The sequence below is a fragment of the Cinclus cinclus genome, chromosome 6 (genome assembly GCF_963662255.1).
Source record: "Cinclus cinclus chromosome 6, bCinCin1.1, whole genome shotgun sequence".
Taxonomy (NCBI): domain Eukaryota; kingdom Metazoa; phylum Chordata; class Aves; order Passeriformes; family Cinclidae; genus Cinclus; species Cinclus cinclus.
Genome location: NC_085051.1, coordinates 5381587 through 5408188, shown reverse-complemented (window position 1 = coordinate 5408188; position 26602 = coordinate 5381587). Strand labels below are relative to the sequence as shown.

Sequence of the window (26602 nt, the reverse complement as noted above, 5' to 3'; positions counted from 1 at the left end):
TCCACAAATCTGGGACCTTCTGCATAACAGAATTGTCTTTGTTTCCAGAGATAAGCAATGAGAAATCCCCAGTGCTGTTGTGATTACTCTTTATTTTTAATGTTTCTATTATTTTAAGAGTTGCTTTTTTGTAGAGCTGCGTTATTTCTGGCTTTTCTTGCTAACTTCATGGGAGCGGGATATTTTCTGAAACTAACTAACTAAACTAACTCCAAAATTAAGTCTTGGCCCAGGATGTTCTGAGCTGGTTTTAGAGATGCAAGTTTTGCCTTACTGTACCATATGTCTTAGGTTTGAAATATCTATCTGGGTCAGGCAACTACTGCATCTGAAAAGAAAGGCTGAATTGCCACACTGTTCTATTGAGAGTGTTCTGCTTTGGGGTATTTCCTGTATCTTTTTGAATTTTTACAAAAGCTTGAGTCATACAACACAGTTTGGCTGTCACTACCTTTCTCTACTTCATTGGTAGTTACTGTATTGCTCTGGTAGTGTGTTCCCAGCCTGAGGTTCTATTTTTTGTTTGGGGTTTTTTTGTCTATTATGCTGGGAACAGTACAACTGAATGTAGTTGTACTGTTTAGTATAGGAACATGTATTTGAAGTAGATGGCGAGTCATAAGAATTTTATTTTATTTATTCTTAATACTTGTCAATCTGTTTTCTGTTACAAGTTACTGTGAAGACTTCATTTCTCATGCATGAAGCTTAAAACTACAGAAGTAGTGAGATGCTGTCTTTACTAGTCAGTCACCTTGTATTCATGGAAGCTCTTTCCTAATTCACTATCCAGAAGGGCATTCATTAATGTGTCAGTAACCACTAGCCGTGTTAACAAATGGGAAGGCACTCAACACAAAAGAAGGGGAAATGTATACAGAAAAAGTAAAAAGCCATCCAAGGATAACTTTGCTTCTTGCTGACTGTATATTCATGCTTTGCCTACTGTCTTATAAACCTGAAGAAAGATAAAACCTTCACCAGCAGAAGGAAGCAGAAGCATTTAGTTTTTTATACTGTGAAAATTTCAGGGAAGATGGTATGAAAGGAAGCAAGTGGCTTCAGGAATCATCACATCTGAAAAGGTCCTGGAGTGTATTTTCACAGCATTAAATTAGTATTGTTTCCTATTAATGGGAGATACAATTAAGTCTAAATCACTGAAAGGTCAGCCTTTTCCTGGTTTATCCCTATACATCTCTTTATGTTGTACTGCTAAATGTGCATTCGAGTAAGGAGCACCTCTTTCAATTGAAAGTTCAAGAGTGTGATACTCATTTTTAGTGCAGAAGAATCAAGAGCTCTGAAATTAATTTTCCCTGTTAAAAAACTCACTTATCTTTGCTGCTTTGTGAGCCTGGGTCAGTTGGTCATGTCATCCTCTGCAGCAGAGCAAGAGGGAGAATCAGAAACAAGAGGAGGTACCTTGTGGTTCACTTAAGTGAAGGGAAAGTGGCAGGCAGGGCAATTAGTTGCCACCATCAGAGCAGTGCCCAGCCATTCCTCATGCAATGGCTACTCAGAGCAACTTTCAGTCAGTTGAGATCAGCTGTTTGCTTGCAACCTCTTGCCCACTGCCTTGACACCATAGAACTGCTGTTCAGCAAAAGCTCATCACCAGTGTGTGTTATGTGGGCTTTATGTGCAGAAAATTAATTCCACCTCAATCAAACTCATTGCAACTGTACTCTGCCTCTTCCCTTATTAATATATGAAACAAAGGACTTTAAAAGGTGTCAGAAATGGTCACTATTTTCCATTAGACCAAAGTGCCTGTTGACATTAGATACTAAAAGGTTTAACTTGGATTATGAGGATTCCAATACAAATGTCTTAAGACAGCAGTTACATTATGACATGAATTTATTGCTTAGATTGGTTAGTGTTTACTTTATAATTTCTTTCTTTTTTTATTGTAGATTTACCTACGGCAGCAAGATAAAACAGCTAGTATTAATCAAAATATTCGTATTGCCAAAATGTCTCTGATTGACCTGGCAGGATCTGAACGTGCCAATGCAACAAGTGCCAAGGGGGCTCGTTTTGTAGAAGGAACAAATATTAACCGGTCCCTGCTTGCTCTTGGAAATGTCATCAATGCATTGGCAGATCCAAAGGTATGTGCTGCTTTCCCATGTAGTCTTCACCTCCCAGTGTTCTGAAAGCACTTAAAGAAGTGCTGTGCTGATTGAATAATGTGGTTTGTGTTGCTGATGCTGCTCACATTGTCCTTCTTATATAAGATTGTGTTAAGGGTTTCCTCCATCATATCTGTGATAGCTGAAACACAGTCCCAGTTAGAGAGAATTCTCAAAAACTATGTGCAGCTGCCTAAGAGTGTCAAAGATGAATAGTACCTGCTTTTCTTACTTTGATTTTTTTCAAAATCAAGCATATGTAGAGAAGCTTGCGTAAGTCATGAATGACCTTACAATTAACCTTTAAACTTAGATGGAAGCAGCTTTTACAGGCTAAAGCACTACCTCTTCCAAGTTGTTCTTTTGGGATCTTGCATGCATCCATACACATACACATTCCTGCTCAAAGCAGTTGAGTCAGTCTCCTGATCTGGCTCACTTGCTCAGGGCAAGAGCAGGTACAGTTGTGTAGGACAATGCAAGTGTTCAGGAGGGTTTGTCATAAATGAAGTCCTTTGTCTGCCATAACACTCTTTTTCTCCTTCTGCTCAACTAGCAAATTCCTCCTACAAATATGCCAGGAGAAAATCAGTTTTAATCTCCCTTCCTGATGTTGCATGTTCTCATCACCATCTTGGTGGAGGGGAAGGTGGAGTTTAAAATCTGTACCATGGACATATCGTGTTGATTTATTTGATGTGGGATTTGGCTCCTGGTGACCAAACTTAGTATCATGAAATGAAAATTCTGTAGCTTCATAAAGCAGGGTTTGTGTTGTCTGGAAAGTTGTGAAATCTCTATGCTTGGAGGTAATAAAAATCCTACTGGGCATAGTCCTTGCCATCTTACTCTAGCTGACCTTGCTTTGAGTGGAGGGATTGAACTACAGGGATTTTAGAGGTCCTTCCTAACCTGGATGATTTTGTAAACTGAAAATAGTTTAATGTAGTTTATTTTTGTGTTAGTTGCCCCATCACAAAAATAGGAGTTAAATATCCAGAGACCATAGCATACCTTTGCTAATACATGTGTTGTAAAGGTGTTGAACAGTTCCAGGAGACTTAAAATGTTTGCAATGTATAGAGACTTCAAAGAAAAATTACTTACGTCAAAGAAAAGTTTCATGGCTGTTTGTCATGTTTGTTACTGTTGAAATCCTAAGCAGACTTTTATTTCAAGTACAGTTAACTGAACCATAAATATACATGTGTGTATATATATAATATATCTCACTCTTTCTAGAGCAAGAAACACATTCCTTATCGAAACAGCAAGCTTACTCGTTTATTGAAAGATTCTCTTGGAGGAAATTGCCGAACAATAATGATAGCTGCTGTTAGCCCATCTTCCTTGTTTTATGATGATACCTATAACACTCTTAAGTATGCAAACCGAGCAAAGGATATCAAGTCTTCTGTGAGTATGTTGGTATTTATCGATCTCTTGTCAAAGTGTAATAATCCTATTAAGAGAAAAAATAATTTCTTTTGGAATATTACTTTCACTTTTGTCTTAAATTTAGTTCCATCTTTCTTTATGGTCAACTCTTCCTTATCTGACTGATAGCTGTAGTAGATACATAGTACATCTTTGATCTGGCCTAAAATCAACATAGCTCCATGTCCTGGTTTAGGGTGAATTTGGGAGGAAACCTCTAAAGGGTTCCCCCCCAGGAAACAAACCCAAACGGCCCCTCCCCCAACTGGTTTGGGAAGAAATATCCTTGGAGAGAAGTGGAAAAAACCTGCTTATTCAACCAGCCAAGTATTGCCAAGCACAAAAAAAGAAATGAACAATACCAAACAACAAATGTCTTGCCACTCTGAAGAGATGGCAAATTGAGGAAGTCTTCTCTCCTGTGGGTGCTAGCTGGGCTTGGTCTGTTCTCAGTCCCTCCAGTGCTGGAAAATGCCACTGCCCAGGCCAGGCCCCAGTGGCCACAGGTGTGAGCTCCTGGAGCTCCCCCTGGGTCCCTAGTCCAGAACAGGTTCAAATAATTCCAGGAAAAAAGACAAACCATCCAGGCAACTTGTCTGCTTGAGTTAGTCAAAAACTAACTAAAAGCATATGACAGCTCTCCCACTGTCCACCACAACAACACAGTCCAGGAGACCAAGCATGAAACTCTTATCTCTTATTTTGAAAACAACCACGTCAGACATTCCACCAGTTCTCCTTCCCCCCTTCACTCTCAGATCCAGCCTTAAAGTTACAAAACTTGTTTCTGGGCTATACATACAAATGGGGATATAACTCAGCATCACAAAGTCATCCCAGGCCACTCTGTTAATGAGATGATGCTGCCAGTTTGAAGCAATTTGTTTTGTGAGCATGAAATTTAGAAATAATCCTCAGTTGGTAGAATTCACATCCTTTTTTTAGTATTTTGCTATTACTTTTTCAGAAAATTGTAAAGTATATTAAAGACCTTTCTGACCAGTGGTACAAAAATCAGTCTGAGTTTGTACAGGTAGAATTCAGCTGGAGTCAAGAAGCTCAGTGAGATTGTCTTGATAAATGAAAACCTGTAGTGTCCTGTTTCTGCACTCTATTGTTTAATTTTATTTTTCATTATCTTTTTTATTGCAGCTCCTAATTCTTTTTATGTAATACAGGGTTCACTGTAATTTCCATTTGTTGCTTATTTAAAGGTAGCTTTTTAGAATAAAATGCACGAGATAGACATTTAAATAGTAAAACTAATCAGAATAAATGCAAAATGTGCTTGCATATGTAAATTCTTGGTTTGTTGAGGGAAATATCCTGGCCATGGGTGTGCAACAGGTGACAGCAAAAGCTGACAGTCTTGCTGTGCAAGTCAGAATATTATGAATCTCTTTATGATATAGTGTATGTATAACTATGTAGAACATAGACACAGTGTGTTTATTATGCATGAAAACATGAAGGAGCAGCAATTAAATTCTAACTTGTTTCTTCACAGTTGAAGAGCAACGTTGTTAGTTTGGACAGTCACATAAGCCAGTATGCTAAAATTTGCATTGAACAAAAGAAAGAGGTATGTAAAAAAAATCTGTTGTTAAGAGGTTGGAAGGTTAACTGTTGACTTTGAATATAAAAATAGTTTATGGGATTGAATCTGTAAGGTAATATGGTTCTAATGTATTTTGAAGTAAGAAAATTTTGTCTTCTGAGAGGAATATCACCACTGCCATTTGTAAATCTGTTCAGTATCAGCACAGAATGATAATTTTGGAAAAAGAAACAAAACCATATGTCAACTAAAAGGTGCTTCTTTTGAATCTTTAGATTCTAATGTTGAAGGAGAAACTGAGAGAATACGAACAAAAACAAGCAAGCACTCTTGAAAGTCGTAATACTGCAGAACTTTCACACAACCAGCAAGTGGAAATAGAAAGGTAAATGAATCACATTATGAGCTTGCTTCGAGGTTAAGTTTTCCTAACTTGTAAAAGCATTTGTAAAACAATCCTTCTCTTTTCAGTGTTTGTTTCCTCATTTCAACATTGCTTTACCTAGATCTAGGTATGGTTTTGCCTAATTCGTTTCTTTTTAGAACAATTTGGTGGTGGTTTTAAAATGAAAGGGGGGGATGTGGGAAATGACATGTGACAGGAAGGAGTATATGAATGCTGGCTTCCAGCAAAGCTGCTTAACAGGTTGTGTTTGTGGGTAGGCAGAATGTAGTTTGCATAAATGACAGCAGCTCTTGAGACTGTTGGCAGGCACTAATTCAATTCTTTCTTACAAGGTTTAAGAGAGATAAAACCTGGAAGATTTTCTGCAAAGAGTTCACTTGTTTGTAGATTCTTTATTTTCTATTGCTTTAATATTTCTTGGCCTCTTCTTGGAAGTATTCCTATCTTTTCTTATGTGACAGTCTCATGAGAGAACACAAAATGTACCAATTTGTTGCAGAAGCCATTGTATTCCATGAAGAGGGTAGGTTTTAGAGGGTAAGACTTTCTGGATGGGTCTCTGCATATCTTTTATTTCTGACAATTACTTAAGTTAATTTAGCTATCTTTTTTTTAATTATTTATTTGGCCCTTTGAATCTGTTCACCTGGAAAATTTTGAGGTAGAGTTAAAAACCATTCAAAACAAGACATTGTTGTAACTATACTTTATTTTAGTGGCATTCCAGACATTTCAATAAACCCTTTCATTCAGGTTATTTAAATTTAATTTTTGAAAGAAGTGTGGGCTTCTAAGTCATGTTGATAGTTCTGACAGTTTTCCTGCATATTTTTGCACTGTATGTCTTTAAGACTGATTTAATTTCCTGTGATTTGCCCTTTATTTCATTCTTTGTGTGTGGGAAGAGTCAGTCAAGGGCAAGGTCTCTAAAATAACTTTTCAAAAGGCTGGACATAATCTATGCCAAGATTTGCTGGCCAGAGAATGTTTGTTTGCATTTCATTGTTGTGGAAAATCTAAAGGGCCACATGTAAACCTATCATAGTCCCTCTGGATGTCAGAAATGATGTGGATATCCCGTTCTTTCTTATGAATATCCTGCCAGGTTGATCATTCTGATTGGTGTGGGTAATGAGTTGATTTCTCCCATTCATTTACAGGTTTTGAAGGTAATTTGCTGCCTTCTCCCTTTTAGTTGGGACAGGGAAGAGACCCTCGTCCTTGATCTTGTATTTAGGTCCAACTGCCCATGATCTTTGCATCACTGTTATCTGAAAGAGACATACTGAGTATACCAGTTGCTTCTTAAAACCTAAATACAATTCCTCATTCTTCTAAAGCTTGGAGATGTGTTGTCTGCCAATCTTTCAAGTTTTGAGCTTGTTGAGGGTAGATGGTGGACACTGGTGGAACCTCAGACCTGCAACAAAGACCTACAACAGTAGGTCCTTGAGCACTTTGACACTAGGTAGTAGAGGGGGTTCCTACCCTGGATATGCCTACATGGTAACTTTGTAATTTTTCAAGTGAAGACCAGAGGGTAAAGGTAACTCCATAAGAACAGGAATGTGCTTATTGAAAGACTGAATCCACAAAGGCTTCTGTACTTTATGCTTTATTTGGAACACTGGTGAAGATAGGTGCATAAAAGGTTGGTTTACCAATAATGTCTCCTCATAAGGAGGGTACATAGAATCAGAATATCCACCCTCATCTGAATTATACCCAGCTTTTTACTGTGATGGAAACTGTGATGATTCGTTCTTGGATTCCTTATTACTGTGTTTCCCAAGCAGCTGGAAGGAACTGTGTTTCTATGGATGCTATTGAGGATAAAAATCCTCCAGGCAGTGTGCAATCTATAGTATAGCAGTATGGATAGGAACAGTGTAGGGTAAGAACCCTGATACTCTGCAGATGGCTGTTTCATTATTATAGACTCTTTTAGGTTAGAAAAGACCTCAAAGATCATAGACTTCAACCATTAACTTATTATTGTTTCTTGAAGAAATGATACTTATAAATTCTGTGTTTTAGTACACCTAGATACAATAGCATTCCTCTAGATACTCAGTGAAAACCTCTAGTCTTTCTAAATCTGTGGAGAATTATTATTTTCTTAATTCTGTTTATTTTTAAAAGACAAGTAATAAAACACTCAGAAAAAGACTCAGTTATTCAAACTTTAGATGGTGAAATAAAATTGCTACTTCTGAAACACTGGCAAGAAGTCAATTGCATGACAAGAACATCTCTTCAACTTATTCTGAAGTTGAACCTGTTTTTTTAGCGTTTTTGCAGTTTTTAATTTTGTGGGGGTTTTTAATACTAAAAACTGCATAATTTCAAATGCTGCTTGTCTTTAGAACACTTGCATGTTAAACTGTGCTTTTATTTTTATGTAACATTCCAACAACATAGGATGTAATGAAATACTTTGTATATGAGGTTGGTTATTATTGAGATATACAGTATCTTTTTGGCCATTCTGTGCTGAAGCATTTTCAGTAGTCAGGAGTGAAGTCAAGAAGCACCAGTGAAAGTTACATTGCAGTATGGCAGTGCTTCCAGGTCTTCTTATTATAACTTGTGTACAAGTCTAGAGGTAACCATAAAACTGGTTACTCAGTAATTCCTTGAGTACCATCTACCAGTAGTTTGGTTTTTTCCCCCCCTATTACACTAGTGTGTGTTAAAACATGATGAATGTCCTGAGTTTTGTCATCCATTAATGATGAAAATTATGCAGCTATTTCAGGAAAAGTGAGATCCAAAGATCTCTGTGGCTTTCCCATTTTTTGAACATAGCTAGCAGGTTTTTGAACACCTTGTGTGTCTATGGCAACAGTAGTCTGATCTGTTTAATAAATTGATATAAGAAGTAGAGAACTTAGGTATTTTGTATCTTTTGGAGTTAGGGAAGGGCATCTGAAGCTTCTTCACATAAGTCTTTTAAGTCTCAGTGTAGTCTTCATAATTGTGACAAGATTTATTTTTAATGACTCTCAAAATTTTGCATCCCATTTTGAGTTCAAATGCATAAAATTCTTACTGATGTACTTATATTTAGTTAGTGCCTATCTATAACAGGCTTTACTTCTTTCTTTTCAATTTATTTTATTTATTTGGAATTGAGAATTCCCCTACCAAAGAAGATGGTCACAAAAAGTCTTTAAAAATAATTAATTATTATTATTATTTGATTTTAGATACAAAGAAATACTTAAAAATGTTTTTGCAAACCGTGAGGAAATCAGAAAAGAATACCTTAAGGTGGAAAGAAAACTAAAAGAAAATACACTAAAGAAATACTACCAGAATCAATGTCATGAACAAATTCAACTGATATGCTCTGAGGAAAGAGTAGAAAAGGTGAGTTTTGTGTAGCAGAGTGCAGGGTATCATCTCTTCATTTTGGTCTAATTGTGTAAATTTTGCCTAAGTGAATATATAATGAACTAATGCATTTAATTAAAATGGGACACACAGATTATCACTCCTCTCTGACTATTGATGTAGTGACCTAATTTTTGAAGTAAACAACAGAGTATAGTTGTCTTGTAAATAGAAAAGAGTACCCTTTGCCTTGTTAGGACACTACCTTGCTTATATCCAGCTTGCTGTTGCTGGCTTTGTGCCTTTTAGTTGTATTTTAGAAGCAGTACAAACTCTTCAAACATCAGAAGAGTTTGATGTTTGAAGATCGAGGATTCTGCTTCTCAATGCTTTTTCCTTTAGCAGGCTTTTTGCAGGACATACTGCATAAGGAAAACAGAAAAATTGCTTCTTCATATCTATTCTTGAGTTACTAGTAATTGCTCTGTCATATTATATAAAAGGAAAAAAAATCTGTAACTTGAAAGTTTTCACCTTAAAAGCTGATTATCTGGGGGGGGGAATTTTTTTTAGGCCACTTGCAAGCGGGATCTGAGGCTTTCAGCACTTAATGGCCACTATGTACGCATGCAAAAGAAAAAAGAAGAGCAGACCAAACTTTTTGAGGAAAATACCAAATGGCTCCACCGTGTTGAAAATGAAATGCGTCTTCTGGGTCAAGATGGGTGTATTCCAAAAGTAAAATTCCTTTCACTTTTTCATGGCTGGGGAAGGGGAGGAGAATTGGAGAAAGGGTAAAGCGTCTGAGTTAAAAACAGCTTAGTAATTGAAATAAAGTAAAATCTATGGAGAGAATATGCAGAAAGAGGCCAATGTATTTGGGCTTGCATAGATAAGCATCCATGTGTGCCTGTTGGATTTTTAATGCTGATTGCAGCACACACTATTGATCAGAGGAATCTACAAAGTTATATTTATGCGTGTAAATAAAAATCAAATAATTCATGCTTTTCTACTATAAAACTTTATTATAATAATATAGCTCTACTCCATCTTTGCTTTTCAATATAGGCTGTTTTTAAGTTTTAGTTTCTTCCTACCAGTTTTATGTACAGCTGTTTGATTTTCATTTTTATTCCTAATTTAAAGGAACTTCATCAAGATCTGCAGTATTGCCATTTAAACCTAGAAGTTCAGGCCCTGAAAGCCCAGATTGAGCACATGTTGTCTCTGGTGTCCCTTCAAGATCAGTATAATAAGCAAACAGAAAAGTAAGTATGGTTTCATGGCAAGTGGGATAAGTCTTACCTTCTGACAGTTGTGAGAAGACCTATTTAGAGAATTTAGTTTTAATTGAAACAGAAGCAAGGTTTTTCTCACTTTTTGTTTTCTGAGTTAGAATTGTGTTTTCTTAGGCAAACTTGTCTTGCCTCCTGCTGTTTTACAGGGTACTAAACACTGCACTTCCAGTTCTTCGCAAGCAATACCTGATTTTGAAAGAAGCTGGGTTGACAAATGACTTAAATGAGAGTGAATATGCAGAAGTTGAGCAGCTGATTCAAAGACAAAAATCGGTGGCTTGGGCTGACCAGACTGAAGAAAAGAATCAGAATCAAAAACATGAAGTACTAATGTCAGCTATATTTTCATTCCCACAGCTTGTGAGCAGACCAAACACCCCATGTCGTAAGTATATAATTAAATTTTTCGCCATTGGAAATACATTTAAATATCTCCTGCAACAGTCAGATATCATCCATAAACACAGTTGTGCACTTCTGCAGATACTGAGGCCAGATGTAAAATTGAGTCTCAGACCCACTTTCTATAAATTTTCCATCATTCTTAATTGGATCTAGGAAGGAAATTTACTTTTTCATTGTCTAGACACACTGCAACAGATTAATTCATCCTCTTCATGTTATAACGTACCCCATGTATCAATGTTCATTGAGCCTGGGAGTGCTATTAAAAATTGCATTTGACTCTTTCATGTGACATTGATGGGAAAGGAATCATAGTGTTAGGTGGCTATAATTGTGTTAAAGTAACTTGAGATGTTAACCAGGTACAGTTTTGTGTAGTTTCTAATAGCAGCCTTGAGGGAGATGAGATTTACTATTAATTACAGGTTGACCTGGAATCAATTTACTGCAATATTTTAGAAGTTCATGTTTCCAAGAATCAAAGGATTTCCCAGGTCTACCATGGAACTGACTATTTTGCTGTATCCTGATGGCCCCATTTTTTCCCCATAACTATATAGCTGGCTTTTTCTTCTTTAGCTGTGAAGTGAGTTGCCCTGGAGCATAGTCTGGGTTAAAAGGGATGAAGAATCCTCATTAGATGATGCTGTTCTGATGGATTACATGCAAAACTTCATCCTGGTAGTGCAACTCCTCTGGGGCCCATGCATGTTTTGTGCTGTGGGTGGGGAGCACCCAACACCGTGAGGATTTCTCATTACTGCTAATAATCTGTCTGACAGACATCCATAGGCAACAAGGGGAAAAAGAGAAAAACACTACTTCAAAAAGTACTGCAGCTTCTCAAAAGCTAGTAGTTCCAAAAAAAGCATTGACCCCTGGCAAACTGAAATTAGCTCCCTCCTTTTGATGGCTTTCTTCTTCTGTACAGCTTGAGAATTATTTTAACAAAACCATGTGTTGTCACTCTTCTCATAAAGAGAGTATGATATTTTTTTTGAATGTTTGTGCTGCTGTTGATACCAAATATTTGATATAGTGTCTCACTGTCTGCAATGCTATGTTCAGACTGCATTGGCAGTGGGCTGGAGTTTTTTGGGTTGGTTTGTTTGTTTTTTTTGGTTGGCTTGGGGCTTTTTTCATGAGTGGCATTGGTTTGATTTTTACTTTTGGTTGGTTTTTATTTTTAGTGTGTGTTTTGCTTTTGTCCCTACAGAGAGGAGGAAAAGAATTGCTAGCAGATTTGCAGCATTACACTTCTTAATCTTCCCATGTAAGTTAGGGATTCATTCAGCAAGGTTGAAAGCTGGTATTTATTTTAAATCATAAGCATGTGTTTTTAGATACTGAGTTTTTTTGTGTAGGAGTACTTTTTTTTTCTGATGGAGTAGGTAGGAACAAGAATCCAGAAGATCTCTAATATCCTTTGTAAAGAAATATTGATTGTACTGATTTTGTCTTGTCATATATAGGTTATGCTTCTTGTGAATTTTAATTTCTGATGCTATGTTAGAGTTCTTGATTAAGTTACTTCTTTTCTACCTTTCTTGAAGTTTTTGTTGTAAGAGACCTGGTCAGTTCTTAGTGAAATTAATACTAAAATGACTACTATTTAAATTCCACATGAACTTTTCATTTTATTAAAATCATTAGATGTTATTTAAGGGATTTTTTTGAAAACCTTGTGTAGGTTTTCAGATTACTCTCTTATCCTAATTTTTGTTGAACTTTATATTCAAGTAAGTAAATGGGCACTGTTTTCAGCTAAGACAGATTTTTTTCAGTTGTAAATGGTGCCTGAAGATTACTAAAAAATCCTTTGTGGATTTTTATGATTTTTTTTTATTTGCTTTCTGATCTTTGGAAGAAGAAATATGAGGCATTACTGTCACTCCTTTCCCCTTCTTGTTAGATGCAAGATTAAAACGTGGTAGAAACAACTGTTCTCCAAATTTTGCACTTTTTAGGGAAAGGTTACCTAAAATACTAATGTGATTGAAGTGATTGTGTCAATATCAAGTGGGGAGGAAAAAATTATTCCGATTACTAGTGCTTGAATTTTTTTCCTGTTCAGCTCACAAACACAACTAAATAGCTCCTCTTCAATTGTTTGTTTGACTTCACCTTTAAAATAATTGGACTATTAAGTGATACTGAGTTGTGGAAATATATTTCTCTTGTACAAAATGTATGCAGGATACTAATAAGAAAAATCATAAATCCGAAAAAATACATTAGTGTGGGAGAATATGAAGTAGTTCAAGGGCAGCATCTTAACCAGAAATGGAAAGGATGTAGTAATTTCTTTTTTTTCTTTAAAGATGAAATTAAATTATTCAAGAATCGAATTCCTGCTTCCTAAAGTTATCTCGGAAGTATGCTTGGTAAATGTTAGCAACAGCTGACCTAAGAACTTAAAGAAAAAAAAATTAAACAAAACAAACTCCCTTGTACCTTTGATATTTTATTATCTATAACTTGTTCAAGGTACTGGGAAGGTAGTTCAAGGTACTGCTCCAAGGTAGAAAAACCAAAACAAAAAAAAAAACCACAGATGTTATTCCTCATATAAATCCTCATATTTCACATTTAACATATTTGCATGGACTGCATCTTGTTATCAGGGAAGAGCAGTGCATTTCAGTTCTTGTGACTTGGTTGTTCTTATTCTCAGAGATGCATTTTTTTTTAATCTCCCATTTAATACAAATGTATGTTGCCTTGTTTTGAAAGTTTCTTCCGTAATGTAGGGGAGAAGGTAGAAAAGTTAATTGATGGCAATACAACGATTCCTTTATATGAGATGTAAGACTGGAGCATTTAGGTTGAGGAAGAGTGTGTACCAGATCTACTAGTAACAAATCTCAGGTATTACTTTGAACCTGTGTTAACATATTTGAAAGACAATTTTTTGAGGTAAAATTTGTCTGCAGAGGTGAGATGGCTCTCATTTATAAAATGCAAAGCATTATGAGAAAAATATTCATTTCTTTTCAGTGTAGGCTTACAAAATAAATAATTGAATCTCCTTTGTTGAACTCAGAAGTGTCCAGGGATGTGTGCAGTATCCATCCCTTAGCCTTGTTTGAAAGTTTCAGTCATGAACAAACTTCAGGTCTCTCTTTAGTTGCTATGTGTTTAAATTGGTCGTGATGCAGGAAACCATCTGTATTTAACAACAGTACTGAATTCTGTATGCTGCAGAACATGAGGCAGTAATCACTGCCAGAACTTTTTTAATGACACAGACTTTTGCCTGTGATGCTTTGAGAGAGCCATGACAATGTTCAAATGCAAATTGGTTTTAGGTGTTTTCACATTAAAAATAAAGTATTTTAAGTCATATAAATAGCTTTTCTGATTACGAGCACTGTCTCCAAAAGGTCAAAGCAGCAACATAATTTCCACAGAATAGGTAAAACTATGAAAACAGGTCCTGAAAGCAGTCTTGTGTGTTTCTTGGGAATTAACTACATTTGTTAACTGGTCCTTGACAAGAGTCAAACTAGCAATTGATGTGGAAAAAAAAAGATGATAAAACTGTAAAGAGAAGGCTAGCAAAGGTGAAAAGGTATGGGCATTTGTTCTAGGTTTTGTGAAGTCTTCTACAGAAATAAGTTTTTGTAATGTAATTCTACATATTCTTACTTTTTTTATATAAATTGATTTTATTATCTTGTTATAAGGTCCTTCTTCCTAACAGGAGTTTCAAAATAAAGAATTTCGGCTGATTGGCGGTAATGCCGAGGTCTTTGTTTCTGATGAATATTTCTTCTTTGGAAAAGATCTCTTATGTATTAAATAGTATGAAGTTGTAGTATGGGAGGAAAAGATAAGAGATATTTTCTTCCTTCAATGTCTGTTTCTCTGGTCAAATTATCTAGGTAGTCAATTTTTGTGAATCAACTCTTGATTTCTAGTGAAAGCTAGTTAAAGTTCATATGCTTTTCCAAAGCACATATAGCACTTCACGACAGGAGTTAACCTCCTATCTGATTTTTCCTTTAGCCTTTGAAATCTTTAAACACCTTCTGTAAAATTCTTACCTTGATTATAGGTTTGTTGCTTTTTACAGAAAATGCTGGCTTTTCAATATCTTTTTTTCTTCTTGCACACATACATTAAAAATTTAGATTAAGCTTGTGTATGCTTAATGTAACCATAAATGTGCATTGTCATGAACAATTTAACTGTTTGAAAGAATAAGCTATGGAAACAAGTTCATTTAAGAATGTATTTTGGCGCCCATTCTTAAGTGTTCATTAATGGGGAGCCATAGAGTGTTCAGAGTTCAGACTGATGGGTGGAAAGCTCTGACTGGTACTTACAAGTATTTCTCTGAATGGGGAAGTTCCTGGCACTGTTTCAAGCATCCCATTTCCAGAAGCCTTACTATGCATTACCACTGAGAGAATGGAATTGATTTATAGGAAAAAAAAGGCATCCATTGCCTCCTCTTGTCACAAACATTCTGATCTGGCAAGAAAAATTGAGGTGTAATTGTACATAGTAAAAGATTTGATTAAAAGTAGGAAAAGCATGTGTCTTGAATAGGGAAGATTTGTCTTATTAAGCAGCTCTTTCATACTCTTATGTGACTTGTAAATATTTTTTCTCATGCTCTGTAAAACAGTACACCTGATCAATGGGACTTGCAAGATTGCAGCCTGGATTTCAGCCTTTTTTCAGTTCACAGCTGTTGCTTGTGGGTCTGTTGTGAAACTTGCCATCACAGTGATGATGCCTTTGGGTCACAGGAATATTAAATAATTGAAATGCATTGACTAGGCCTCATTTGCAATTTGGAATTCCATGAGTCACTTGTTAAAAGAACGAAAATGTATGATTAGAATTGTAATTTGATCAATCAGTGGTAGCCCAGAAATGTTTATTGGAATGAATACATTAATATTTAATTTCACTTTAGCAGAACAAACCTGGTGGACTTAATTTAGCACAGTTTCCAGAAATAATCCCCTTATGCATGTATTAGCATGAGTTCCAGAAGAAGACAAGTCTTGGCCATTATTTTGTCCCTGATGTCAATTAGAACTAACTCAATTCATCAGAGTTGTTTTTCCTTGAGCTCTGCTCACTTTTCCTGTGGCTCATGTTTCACACGTAGTGCATTCTGCTTCTTGTATTAATGCACAGGCCTGTAAATATCTGCTGTTGCTGTGCTTCTTGTCAGATAAATCAGTACTTCTGAGCAGTCTTTTGGGACAGATGATGCAGCAAATTAAGGACCAAAACCACCTTCTATCGCTGGGTGGGGGTGGTTGATCAGTGAATGATGGATTTTATGCTTAATTTCTGAGTGAATCTTTTAAATTGTATCTTAAAGAATTTTTGAAATCTTGTATAAGCATCAGCCTGAAATTAAGGATCAGCACGTATGTGATCTCTTCTCCAAAATATATTTGGAATAATGTTTATTTTTAAAGAGATGCATTGTAGCTGAAAATACTGTAAGGAAATAAAAACAGATTTTTCTTTTAACCTACTTCATCAAGTTAACTGGAGCTGTTCTATAAAGTGTACAAGTGATTCATTTCTGTATATGAAATAAATATTACTGAATGATGATATTGATGCAAAAGATTGAGGTAGCTATAAAGCATGAAGTAAATATAGACCATAAACATAATTTCCCTGCCTTATTATGAAACATGTTTGGAAATTAAATCTTTTTTTGTAGTTGGATCATGTTGTTTATCTTTCAGTATTAGGAAAATAATGGCAATACTTAATGATTGCCATTAGACATCCATTCAGGAACTACTTGGATTTGTTCTCTAAGGAAATTTAAATAGCCTTAGTTGGTTCTCCACTGTATCATTTTCAGTACTATGTATTTAGAAATTTATGGAAGTAGCAGACTTTCTGTAGCAACTTCTATTGTCTGAGTGCCTTTTACATAAACTTCTCAGCAGTAGCTATTAAAAGCACTTGCAAAGAAGTTAGGTACTAGCTTGAGTATCTTGTTTCTTTAATAGGATGGAAATAGAAATACTGGTAATTCTTTACTTTGGGTCCAAATGTTTTTCTTGCTGTATTTTTATTTACCTGAGATCATAACTGTTTCAAGCTACAGTGGAATTAGGATGTTGGAGTTGGTTTTGACACATCATATTTGGTTTGTGTTATTTAGTGAAGCCACGTTAAAGACTATATTGCTGGTGATATTTGCTTAATATTTTTACAAAAAGCTATGGGAACGGACACTTAAGTATTTTATATTATTTCCAACACTGTAATGACAAGAAGAACTTGTTGTGTTTTAACTTAGTTTGACAATGAGTTTTATTCCAGAAATAAATAGATTTTTAAAATAGGTCTTTGATTTTACTAACAGCTTATATTTGCCTTATATAGAATTCCTGCAACTATCATTATTAGTTTACTTGTATTACAGTACAAAATGCTCTCCATTATGATGAAATTCATCAAATTATTTATGTTGGCAGTACTTTTGTGTTCTTTATGTATTTGGTTAATGATTTAAATGCTAATACTTACAGTTAATTTTAAAATGCTTCCAATATTTAGGCCTGTAGAAGCTTCTAAACCTTGGCACTCACATGAAAATGTTTCTCCATCAGACTTCCTTCTAGTAACTTAAGGACATTACAGAACCTCAGTGTCTTACAGTAAGCAAACTTTCTGAAACTGAAACCTCCCCATTCTAATACAACAGTGGATTCATAGAACTCTAAGCATTATTTTTCCTGAAACAGACATTCAGATGCACATAAATAGGAGTAAAAACTAATAAATTAATATTTTAAATGTGTTCTGAGGCATTTAATGGATAGTTATTTCAAACACTGGATTATATAAACCTTACTCCTGTACTTAAGATAGATGTCAAAAGTCTTTAAAAAATGTTTGGATTCAGTTTTTGGTTGTGATGACTAGGATTTTTTTTAATGTTTGTTAGTCTATCACACTGATGTATGTGTTGTACTTATTGAAACAAGGTTAAAGAGCAAGTACATAATGAAGCATAGCATTGTTGATAGTGTCATAAAATCATTGTTTTAAATTGTTTATAAATAAGTTTCTTGTTTGTTATGAAATCCAGGCAAGTCTTGGAGAAATGTCTTTATCACAGTGGGTAAATTTTTATTTTGGGTGGAAGTAAAGATTATTTAGGGTACACTTAGGCCCTGTTCTTTTACTGTTCCTATTGCACTACTCATGGGATCCTGCATTAGCACAGTGTTTAGATTATAATCAAGGCACTCCACCTCAGCAACCTGCTGCATTTCACCTGGTGAAAGCTGGCCGTGGGTTAGATACGGTGTAAGAATTTCCATTTTGACAAAGAAAAAGTTCTTTACATAGATGAAGTGAACTGTATGTAGGTGCACATGTAGACAAATTCACAATTCAGTTATTTCATGTCAGGTGGTCCTCTCAGGCCCAGGTTTTGCACGTATGTGTTTCTTCAAAGCTGGAAGCAACATTATAGTATTGTAATAGTTCATGCAACTGTCCACATTACTTTTCCCATAAGCAGTTTAAACATTGTTCCTTCTGATACTGAGCCCCTGAGTGAAGAATAAATGTTTGCCTTGTTTATACAATGGTTTCATTATTGAATTAAGTTACGGCAGCATAGAATAGACTTGTGGCCAATATCTAACCACCTGATTTACCTCCTATTTGTACACACTTTGTTATTACCTGTTCTATCCTTCTGGAACAGGTCTAGGTCTCAGTGTGGTCTTTAAATCCTTGGCTGTCCCTTACAGCTCTATTTTGTGTCTTCTAATTTGGCATCATCTCATGTAGCTGGGTATTCAGTCATATGGCAGGTCTAGTACCAAAGTGTGCAGACAAAAGCAGTGCCAAGATCATCCCTCATTGGCTTTTCTGCAGTGAGGATCTTACTTGGACCTTTTCCCCAACATACCTGATTTGAGGGTACTTGAGGAATTGGCTTTTTTAAAGCATATTGGCAAACTGGGTTGCAACTGGGCAATGAGTTCAAAATTAAATGGGGCCTGAGAAACTGTAAGCAGAGAAAAAGCTACAACTTTGTAGCCTTGTTTTCTATAACAAATCAAGCTTGTGGAGGTGAAATAATACAATATATGCATGTTTTTCATCAATTTTTGTCGTGTTCAAAGAATGTTTTTGGCACAGTTAAATACCCTAAGTATTAACACATGAGAGAGAACAGTAGAAGCATTCAGACTGAGGAGTTCAAACTAGCTTTCTTAGTCTGAGGCAAAAAGAGAATGAAATTTAGAAGAAATAAATATTTATCAACACTGTTCTAGGAATACCATAGCTAATTCCTGAGAAACTTGCATCAATTTAAAAAGCAGGAGGTTATTTTGCAGTTTAGTTGCTCACATGCATAAAGTAGGCAATGCAGAAAGAAGTATGCATCTATGGCTGCCAGCTGAAGGGGATCCAATTCATGGACATTTTAAGGATTCTAGGCTTCATTTCTTAAATTTGCACTGGAAGTTTAACTGGAAGTTAAATATGGAAGCACTTGGGATTTTGACAGCTGTCTTCTGTTCTTGATTTGCTTAAAAAAGGAATTCCATAGTTGTTTGGTTTTTTTTTTTTATTAACTGTGGAAGTCACCAGTTGCCTATCCATTTGAGCAGTGAGCTAGGTCTTAAAATTATCCTACTTCACTGAAAGCTTAAGTAAAAGAAGCCTTTTCTGTATTACTTTGGAGATTGCCTTTATTACCACTTGCTTGAAAATAAAAACATTGTGACCCTTCAAGAAAAATGCTTTCAATCAGGATGAATGAAAATGACCAATTACCCTGTATTGCTTGCTTTATTTTTGGGGGTGGGGGAAGTTGATAGTGAAGAGCTTTGCTCCCCACGGTTGCTCTAACAGGGTCATAGAATCCTGGTAACTTATTTGTTTCCCCTTTGCAAAACCCTGCTTTCTCATTTGCAGTGTCAGGGGAATTTTGTTCTTTCAAATGGTTCTGTCATTCCTTTCTCCTTAGTCTCTCATTATTCTACATGATACTTGCTGGGGGAAAAAAACATGGCTGGAGTCATGAATCAGCTCTAGATTACTGTGATTGTGCCACCTTAAAATAGGAGTTTTGTCATGGTAGTGCAATAATTTTCAGTCCTCTTACTATTCCATTCTCTCTTGTCCGGTGTTAGATCTTAGTTGTGATTATTTCTATAACCTCTGGGATCAACTGTGCCAACCTGTGCATGTTTATAATACTTTGAGTGTCACAGAGCAAGTACCATCTTAGACAATAATGCAGTAGAAATAATTTCATCAATATGATCAAGTTGATATGTATATGAAATAAATAGTATTTGTAGTAATATCTGCTAATGTCTCAGTAGGCAAGAGGAGGGGAAAAGCAAGATTTAAGTAGTATGTGCAGTTAGATGTGCTAACCATTGTTATTTATGTTTCACAGGCACTTCTCTTGGTACACCATCACAAGAAATGAATAAAAATACACAACAAGTATTAGACTATACAGACCCACCACAGAAAAGAACTAGGAGGAAGCTAATGGACTCTCCAGTTGCAACTCCAAGTCCACCTGCCTCTGCCCACTGCAGCTTGCAGCACCTGGAGGATTCTCTTGCCAAAGAAGTGTACCCTATAGTATATACACCAGACTCTTGCAGAAAGCCAGGACCAAGCTTGTGTTCTCAGGCTGTGGTAAAGAAGGCTTTACACCTTGCAGGCCTAGAGGAAGTCAGTGCATGTAGTACAGATATGCCAGTCAAAAAGACCAGTATTATGGACACTACATGTGATGTAATCCCAGACTGTGATGAAGCTGTCATGAACTCAACAATAATTCTCTATGAAGGTACAGATGAAACAACTGAAATATCTACGTACTCATCTGTGAAGGAGTCACAGGCATGCAGCGATGGCATTGTGCAAAGGTATTTTCCTTTTAGATAAGTGAGAAATAGTACCAAGTATTTTAATCCTATCTTCACAGCTGGGTGTTTCCATTTAGATCTGTTTCATAAGTAAAACCAACGTTTTGAAAATCAAACCCTCAATTTTGATCAGCATCAAATTCAATTCTGCCATTATTTGAAGACAGTAGTATGTTAGTGACAACAAGTAAAGCTGAAAGCTTATCCTGTTTTATAAAATATGTACCAAAAAGAAAATATAGCATTTTTAAAATTGATTGTGATGCCTCAGACAAGTTACTTTCTAAGCTGTTTTCTGTCTGTAAAATGGATACTTAACCCCTTCACATTGTGAAATGCCATGCTTAAAACTGCTGTGCAAGTCTGAAACCTGCAAAGCTACCTCAGTAGCATTCATGAAATGAATTTCTAGTTTTGGTTTTCAACTTATCATATATTTGTTTACAGTTAAAAACAAATTTTCTTGACTTTTACCAAGAATATGTTTTACAAAAATGTAATTCTTTTATTGCAGACTTGATCTTTCTTCCTTAATTAACAAAAATTCTGCTCCAGTATTTGAGACACCCTCATATATGGCAATGACTTCGGCTGCTCAGAGAAAAAGGAAGATATTAAGGTAAGATTAAACGAACCCTTCTATACAAAATGAGTTTTCATTTCTTATATTCTTCAGTTTTGTTACTTTATTTCAAATCTGAAGATATCTTATACAAGCCATTTGGACCTGCATATGACATGTTCTGATTCATAGATGTTTGAATTCAATTGAAACTTTTTTCCCAGTAACTTCAGTTCTTTTATTTCTTTAGTCTTGGTTTAAGAACTTGTATTTTAAGAATTACATTTAATAATGTAATTAATTTAATAATGTTTAAAAAAAAAACAATATCATGTCTTGTGTAGCTGCTGTCTATTCAAAATAAAGGTGGCACATAGTTCTGAAAAGAAATTTCATTATCAAGTAAAAATCTTATGTTATTTGAGAACATTCTGCCTTTGCTGGAGCACATTAAAAACTACCAAAATAGAAAGCAGCAAAAAAAAAAAAGTGTGACAGTTCTTATGTGATCAACTTTGATTTTCTGATAATTAGTTTTCAGTCTCATATTGTGACTTAATTTTTGTGATCTGCTCTAGGAAGAACTTTTGTATCATCACTTCTGGTTTATGACCCTAAAAGACACTTGTTAGTAGGAGCACCAGAAAAGCTGGAACTGAATAGACAATAGGTTGAATTGTAGTATTTTTTTGTGCGTGTATTTCTTTGGTTGGTTGGTTTTGGGATTTTTAAATGTCTTTAAAACCTGATTATCTATGAAACAGCTGGGTTTTGTTTTTTTTTCCTATTTCCAAAAGCAAAAATTGTTACAGCCTCTTTTAAAATCATGTTACAAGTCACCTGTTGCTACCACCACGTAGGTCTTATGAGGAATATCTCAAGTGTGTTGGAACAAGTCTGTAGCTACATCACAGTACATGGAAGTAACATAAGTGCCTTTTTGTTTATTAGCATCTTGAAAGTAGAGAATTATCCCAGAATATCAGATTCATCTGGTCTAGTTTCAAGTTACTCTTCTGATTGCTGTCATCAATTACTGTTCTAAACTGTCCTGCTAGGATGAGGACTAAACTCTTTGCCCTAGGATGAGAAAAGCAGCACTGTTCACATTTTCAAATAGCTGATTATATTCAGCAAAATTTAGCAACATAAATCACCTGTTCTCTGAAACCAAGCTAGATTTTTCTACATTGTCTCTAGGGAGAGATATGGGAACTTTTGGAGCCTGATTTATGTAATCTTAAGGTAAAAGTTCTCAGACAGGCTTTTGAACTACTTTTTTTTGTAATAACTGTAATAATTTTTTTCAAAGAAACGTATACATATGCTTATTTCTTCCCAAAAGACTAGCTCTTTCTGCTCACCTTGTTTCTTGTGTGTCTTTAAACATATTTCCTAGTCCACTACAGAAGAGTCCTATGACTTCTATTCCTTTTATAGAGATCATTCTTCCTCAGTGACTTGTCTGTAGACTGAAATTCTTTAGAGTTTTGTCAAGCAGTTGGTGATGAAGGAATGAGAACGCATTTGTGAAGGAGAAGGAGAATATGCTCTTTTCAGAGTGCCTTCGTTCCATTATCTTCTTTACTTTTTCCCTCTTTTCTTTCCCGTGCTTTCCCTGATTGAAGTGGCTCACTCAGTCATTCATCTCCTACTAATATTAGAATAAAAATACAAATTTCAGTGATATTGTCCAGATTAGCAGTATAACTTGAAACAATTGTATTTCGATAAGGGATTAGAGGCAAGTCAGCTATAAGACACTCTTTTACTAAATAATGTTGCATTCTTACTGGCATAAGTTCTCTTGCAAGAAGCATGCATGAGTAGATTTTTAGAACCCGCACAAGGAAAGACTTGGTCTTTTGCTACTTGCTATATATTTTGATTTAGGCAGAAAATTAAGAGAGTGTGAGTTAAGGGACTATAAAGTGGAAATAATACGATATTTATTACAGGAATAGGCAAAGCATAGGAGCTTGGGACATAAATATGATTAGCTTGTTTATGAGGCTGTCTTGCAGAATGCAACAGAGGAAGTTTGTGAGGCAATTGCAAAAGGGTGACATCAAATAGGTTCATAATTGTTGCTGTAGACCTTAAGTCCATCACATAAAGTGCTATGGGTATGATAGAGAGGTTTTGTTTTCATGAATTTGAAGCTGTAACTGGTTTCTTGCAGCTTGGTTAAAAAGTACTGTCTGCTATGAAGCCACCTCCTCCAACTGTGTTGGAGGCTGTAGAAAAGTTAATGTAGCAATAAAATGTGATTTGTTCAATAAACACAGCTTGATCATTTCAAGGGCTTTGCAACATGCTTTAAGATTATTTCTTAGTACAATTTGTATGTGATGGCCATCAAAACTGACTTCTTTCTGTGTTTTCAAAAAAAAAAAATGACATTGTCCTGCCTTTTAATACAAGTGCCAACAGTAGTTCATATTTTCACAGTTGCAGCACTCTTGTAAATGTTTAAAAAGGCAAAAGGGGAATAGTATCCATATATATACATAAATTAATTTATTCTCTGCATTCTGTTATGATGCCGTGAACATTTGATAATATTTGAAGTATTTCTACATTGAAAGGCCTCGACTACTATTAGTAGTGACTGTACTGAAATCCAACTCCTTTCTGGCAACTTTTCCAGCTCCACATCAAACACTGTGTTGGGCAGCCTGCAAGACCCAGTTCCAGCAAAGCGTGGCCAACAGGACTTCTTGTTAAGCCATGCAGCCTTGCGAGTACCCCGAGCAGCTGGTAAGTGTCAGAGCTTGACTGGATGACCCTGCCTTGGTAACAGTGATTCTTCTGCAAGTGCAAATTTAGCATGGCTACTCCATTTGTTTTGTCAGTTTAGTAGCATGTGTTGCTGTGATAGTGTATTAAGCCATTGGTTTGAATAGTATATCCCTTTATTTAAAAAAAATAAATAAATAAATAAAATTTGGAATGTCAGTTATATGGATAGTACCTAATCAAACTTCAGTTCAATATTATTACAAGGCTGTTGGGAAAACCTTTTCCCCAAGAGGTTTTGGGTTATTCCACCTAAAATAGTTTATGTACTTGTTGAGGAATTTGGTGAGCTTTATTGCCAATTTTGTCTTTGCCCAAGTGTGGTTTATCAGAAAATAAAATTTTCTAATAATTTCTATAGCTGTATTTAATTCTTTGCTTTATTTTACGACACCACGCTTATTTTTTTTAACAGATAACAGGTTTTCTCAGAGATTTGTTGGTCTTAAAATTTGGGGCAATTCTGGGCAAAAAACAACTAGGACAAAGTTCCTTTGCTTCTAACATACAGCTGATAATATTAGCAAGTCCTGTTGTGTGAAAGTTTGCCTCAATTATATGGCTTCTCTCTGAGGTGCATAAGTCTTTTCTGTAATAAATTCAGTGACAAATAATTTTTTTCGGCCAATGTTCACAAATGTCTTCACAATTTTATAAAAACCTCTGCCCTTTCTAGTGCATGGCACTAAGTTGCTTGGCACCTGCAGCAGATTTTAATGTGGTGAATCAGTACAATTTTCCTTCATCTCTACCCAATTGCTTCCTTTTCCTCTCTGTCTTCAAAGATACAGTTCATCTTCTCAGGCTATTTAAAGAAGATCCAATATTCATTTTTTAATTTTAGTCTGCTTTTCTTATGAAATAGGAAAGCAAGGTGATAAAACATTTCCATTGTGCAACTTTTTCCAGTGTTATGGGCAATACACTGGTTTTACAGCACATACATCTTTTTAAGTAAAAATTGCTGTGAGGGAGCATGTCCATATGAAAATGTCTTATTCTGTATTCATGAGAAATGTTGTGGTTGTATTACAGGAATCTTTCTGGAAACTGAATATCTGAGTCTAAACTCTAACCAAGTTACTTATTTGGCAGATTGCATGCACAGTTGTTATCACTATCAGTGTCTGCTACAACAGACCAGGTTATAAAGTTATCACTATTCAGTCACCACTCTGGAATTAAGAAATTATGTAATGCAGAAGCACATTTTGAAATGAGAATAAATTTTTGATTCTTCAGTGTTTAACTGAATATGAAATAGACTTCATTTTCAAGAGTGTGCACTACAAGAGCAGAATAAACCTTAACCAATTACCTGAGAGGAAGAGTTGTTTCCAGATTTAAAAGACACAACTTTCTATAATGACATAATGTTCATTTTTCAATGCTATTCTATAATAAGAAGGATTAATTGCATTTTTACAGATTTCTACAGCTTTTTATAGACAATTGTGCCTATTTAATAGCATCTCATGTCAGTTGGGGGTCTAATCATGGGACTTTCTAGACAATTAAGACTGAATTACTCAAGTAAGAGTGATTACATTTTTGCATATTAATATTAGGCTTTCAGTAAAGAAATTTCAAAATTCTTACACATATTCTGGAAAGGAGATTTCCATGTAGGTGTGTCTCCCTATTTCTAATAACATTTCTTTCTTCATTAGGAATTAAAATGAAGAGCAGGAAGCAAGAAGAGAATAAGTCAAGAAACTTCATTAGAAGTCTTTCTCAAGGAAATGTCCCACTGGATGTTAAATCAAGGACATCAAAAAGTCTTTTACTTCGTGTTTCCAAGAAAAAAACTAGGATTTAGTTCTGAATTCATCCATGCTTCAAGCAGGATTGATGGATAGCAAATGAGAATAGGGTGAAATGTGATTTCCTCTTGTAAATAGTTTTGAGAGTTTCATGATGGAAATTTTAGAAAAAAATTGACCCTCTAAATTATTTTTGTTGGAGTAGCTTCCTTGTGTTAAAATAATTTTTGTTTTGGAAGCAAGTTAAACAGATGCTAGTGTTAGAACATGTTCATGCTTAGCATTACTATGCCTTTGATATTCTTGGATTGCTAGCATCTTTTGATGAAATATGGAGTTCCAAGAGACAGAAAAATAGTTCCAAAAGTTGGCGCTTTTTTGTCTTTCTGGTTTTTAGTCTGTTACTTTGTTGTAAACGTTCCTGTTCTGTTTTTTTCAATTTTCAATTTAATTCAGCTGTAAATACATTATTTCTTAATTATTTCAAATAAATTTTAATGTTAAGAGCAATAGAACGTGAAATTTATTTCTAGCAAAAATGTTCCTTTCTTCTCTTATGAGAAATGTCTCAATCAATTTTGACAAACATTGCTGTAAGTACATGTTGTTTATAATGTCTTCTAGAAAATTATTAGTATTGAGAGACAGAGCAGTTTATGCATAGTTGTACTGTAACCTTGACAGCCTGGCCTTGAGAATGTCATTCTAGTGTGTTTGGTGTGTGTAAATGCAAGCACATGAATTTCTCCAAACTAGTGAGAGCCAGAGAAAGAAGTCCAGTAAATAGTTCCAGTGGTGTCAGACATCTATCTGAAGCAAGGAGCTTCCAACCTGATCAGTTCAGCAACATGAACTATGCTGCAGAATTTATTCCTGACACATTGGAGGAGCATTTTTCAGAATTTTCTGGAGGAGGAGATGAGAGCTGCCTGCAAAAGCCTTCAGGATCACTTGTGGAAGGAGCAGACAATGTAGCAGGAGTGGTCTTC

At 35.4% G+C, this 26602-nt stretch overlaps 1 protein-coding gene across 1 annotated transcript in view; it reads left to right on the top strand.

Annotated features, from left to right (window-relative positions):
• KIF18A (kinesin family member 18A) overlaps positions 1–26015 on the top strand; it is a 30620-nt gene extending 4605 nt beyond the window's left edge. The window contains exons 5-16 of the mRNA XM_062494636.1: positions 1920–2117; positions 3381–3554; positions 5083–5157; positions 5409–5518; positions 8749–8911; positions 9449–9613; positions 10025–10146; positions 10323–10561; positions 20006–20489; positions 21004–21108; positions 23702–23811; positions 25521–26015. Coding sequence (XP_062350620.1) covers positions 1920–2117; positions 3381–3554; positions 5083–5157; positions 5409–5518; positions 8749–8911; positions 9449–9613; positions 10025–10146; positions 10323–10561; positions 20006–20489; positions 21004–21108; positions 23702–23811; positions 25521–25669 — 2094 coding nt within the window. The 3' untranslated portion in view covers positions 25670–26015. The remainder of the gene's footprint in view (positions 1–1919; positions 2118–3380; positions 3555–5082; positions 5158–5408; positions 5519–8748; positions 8912–9448; positions 9614–10024; positions 10147–10322; positions 10562–20005; positions 20490–21003; positions 21109–23701; positions 23812–25520) is intronic.
• Positions 26016–26602: the final 587 nt, after the last annotated feature.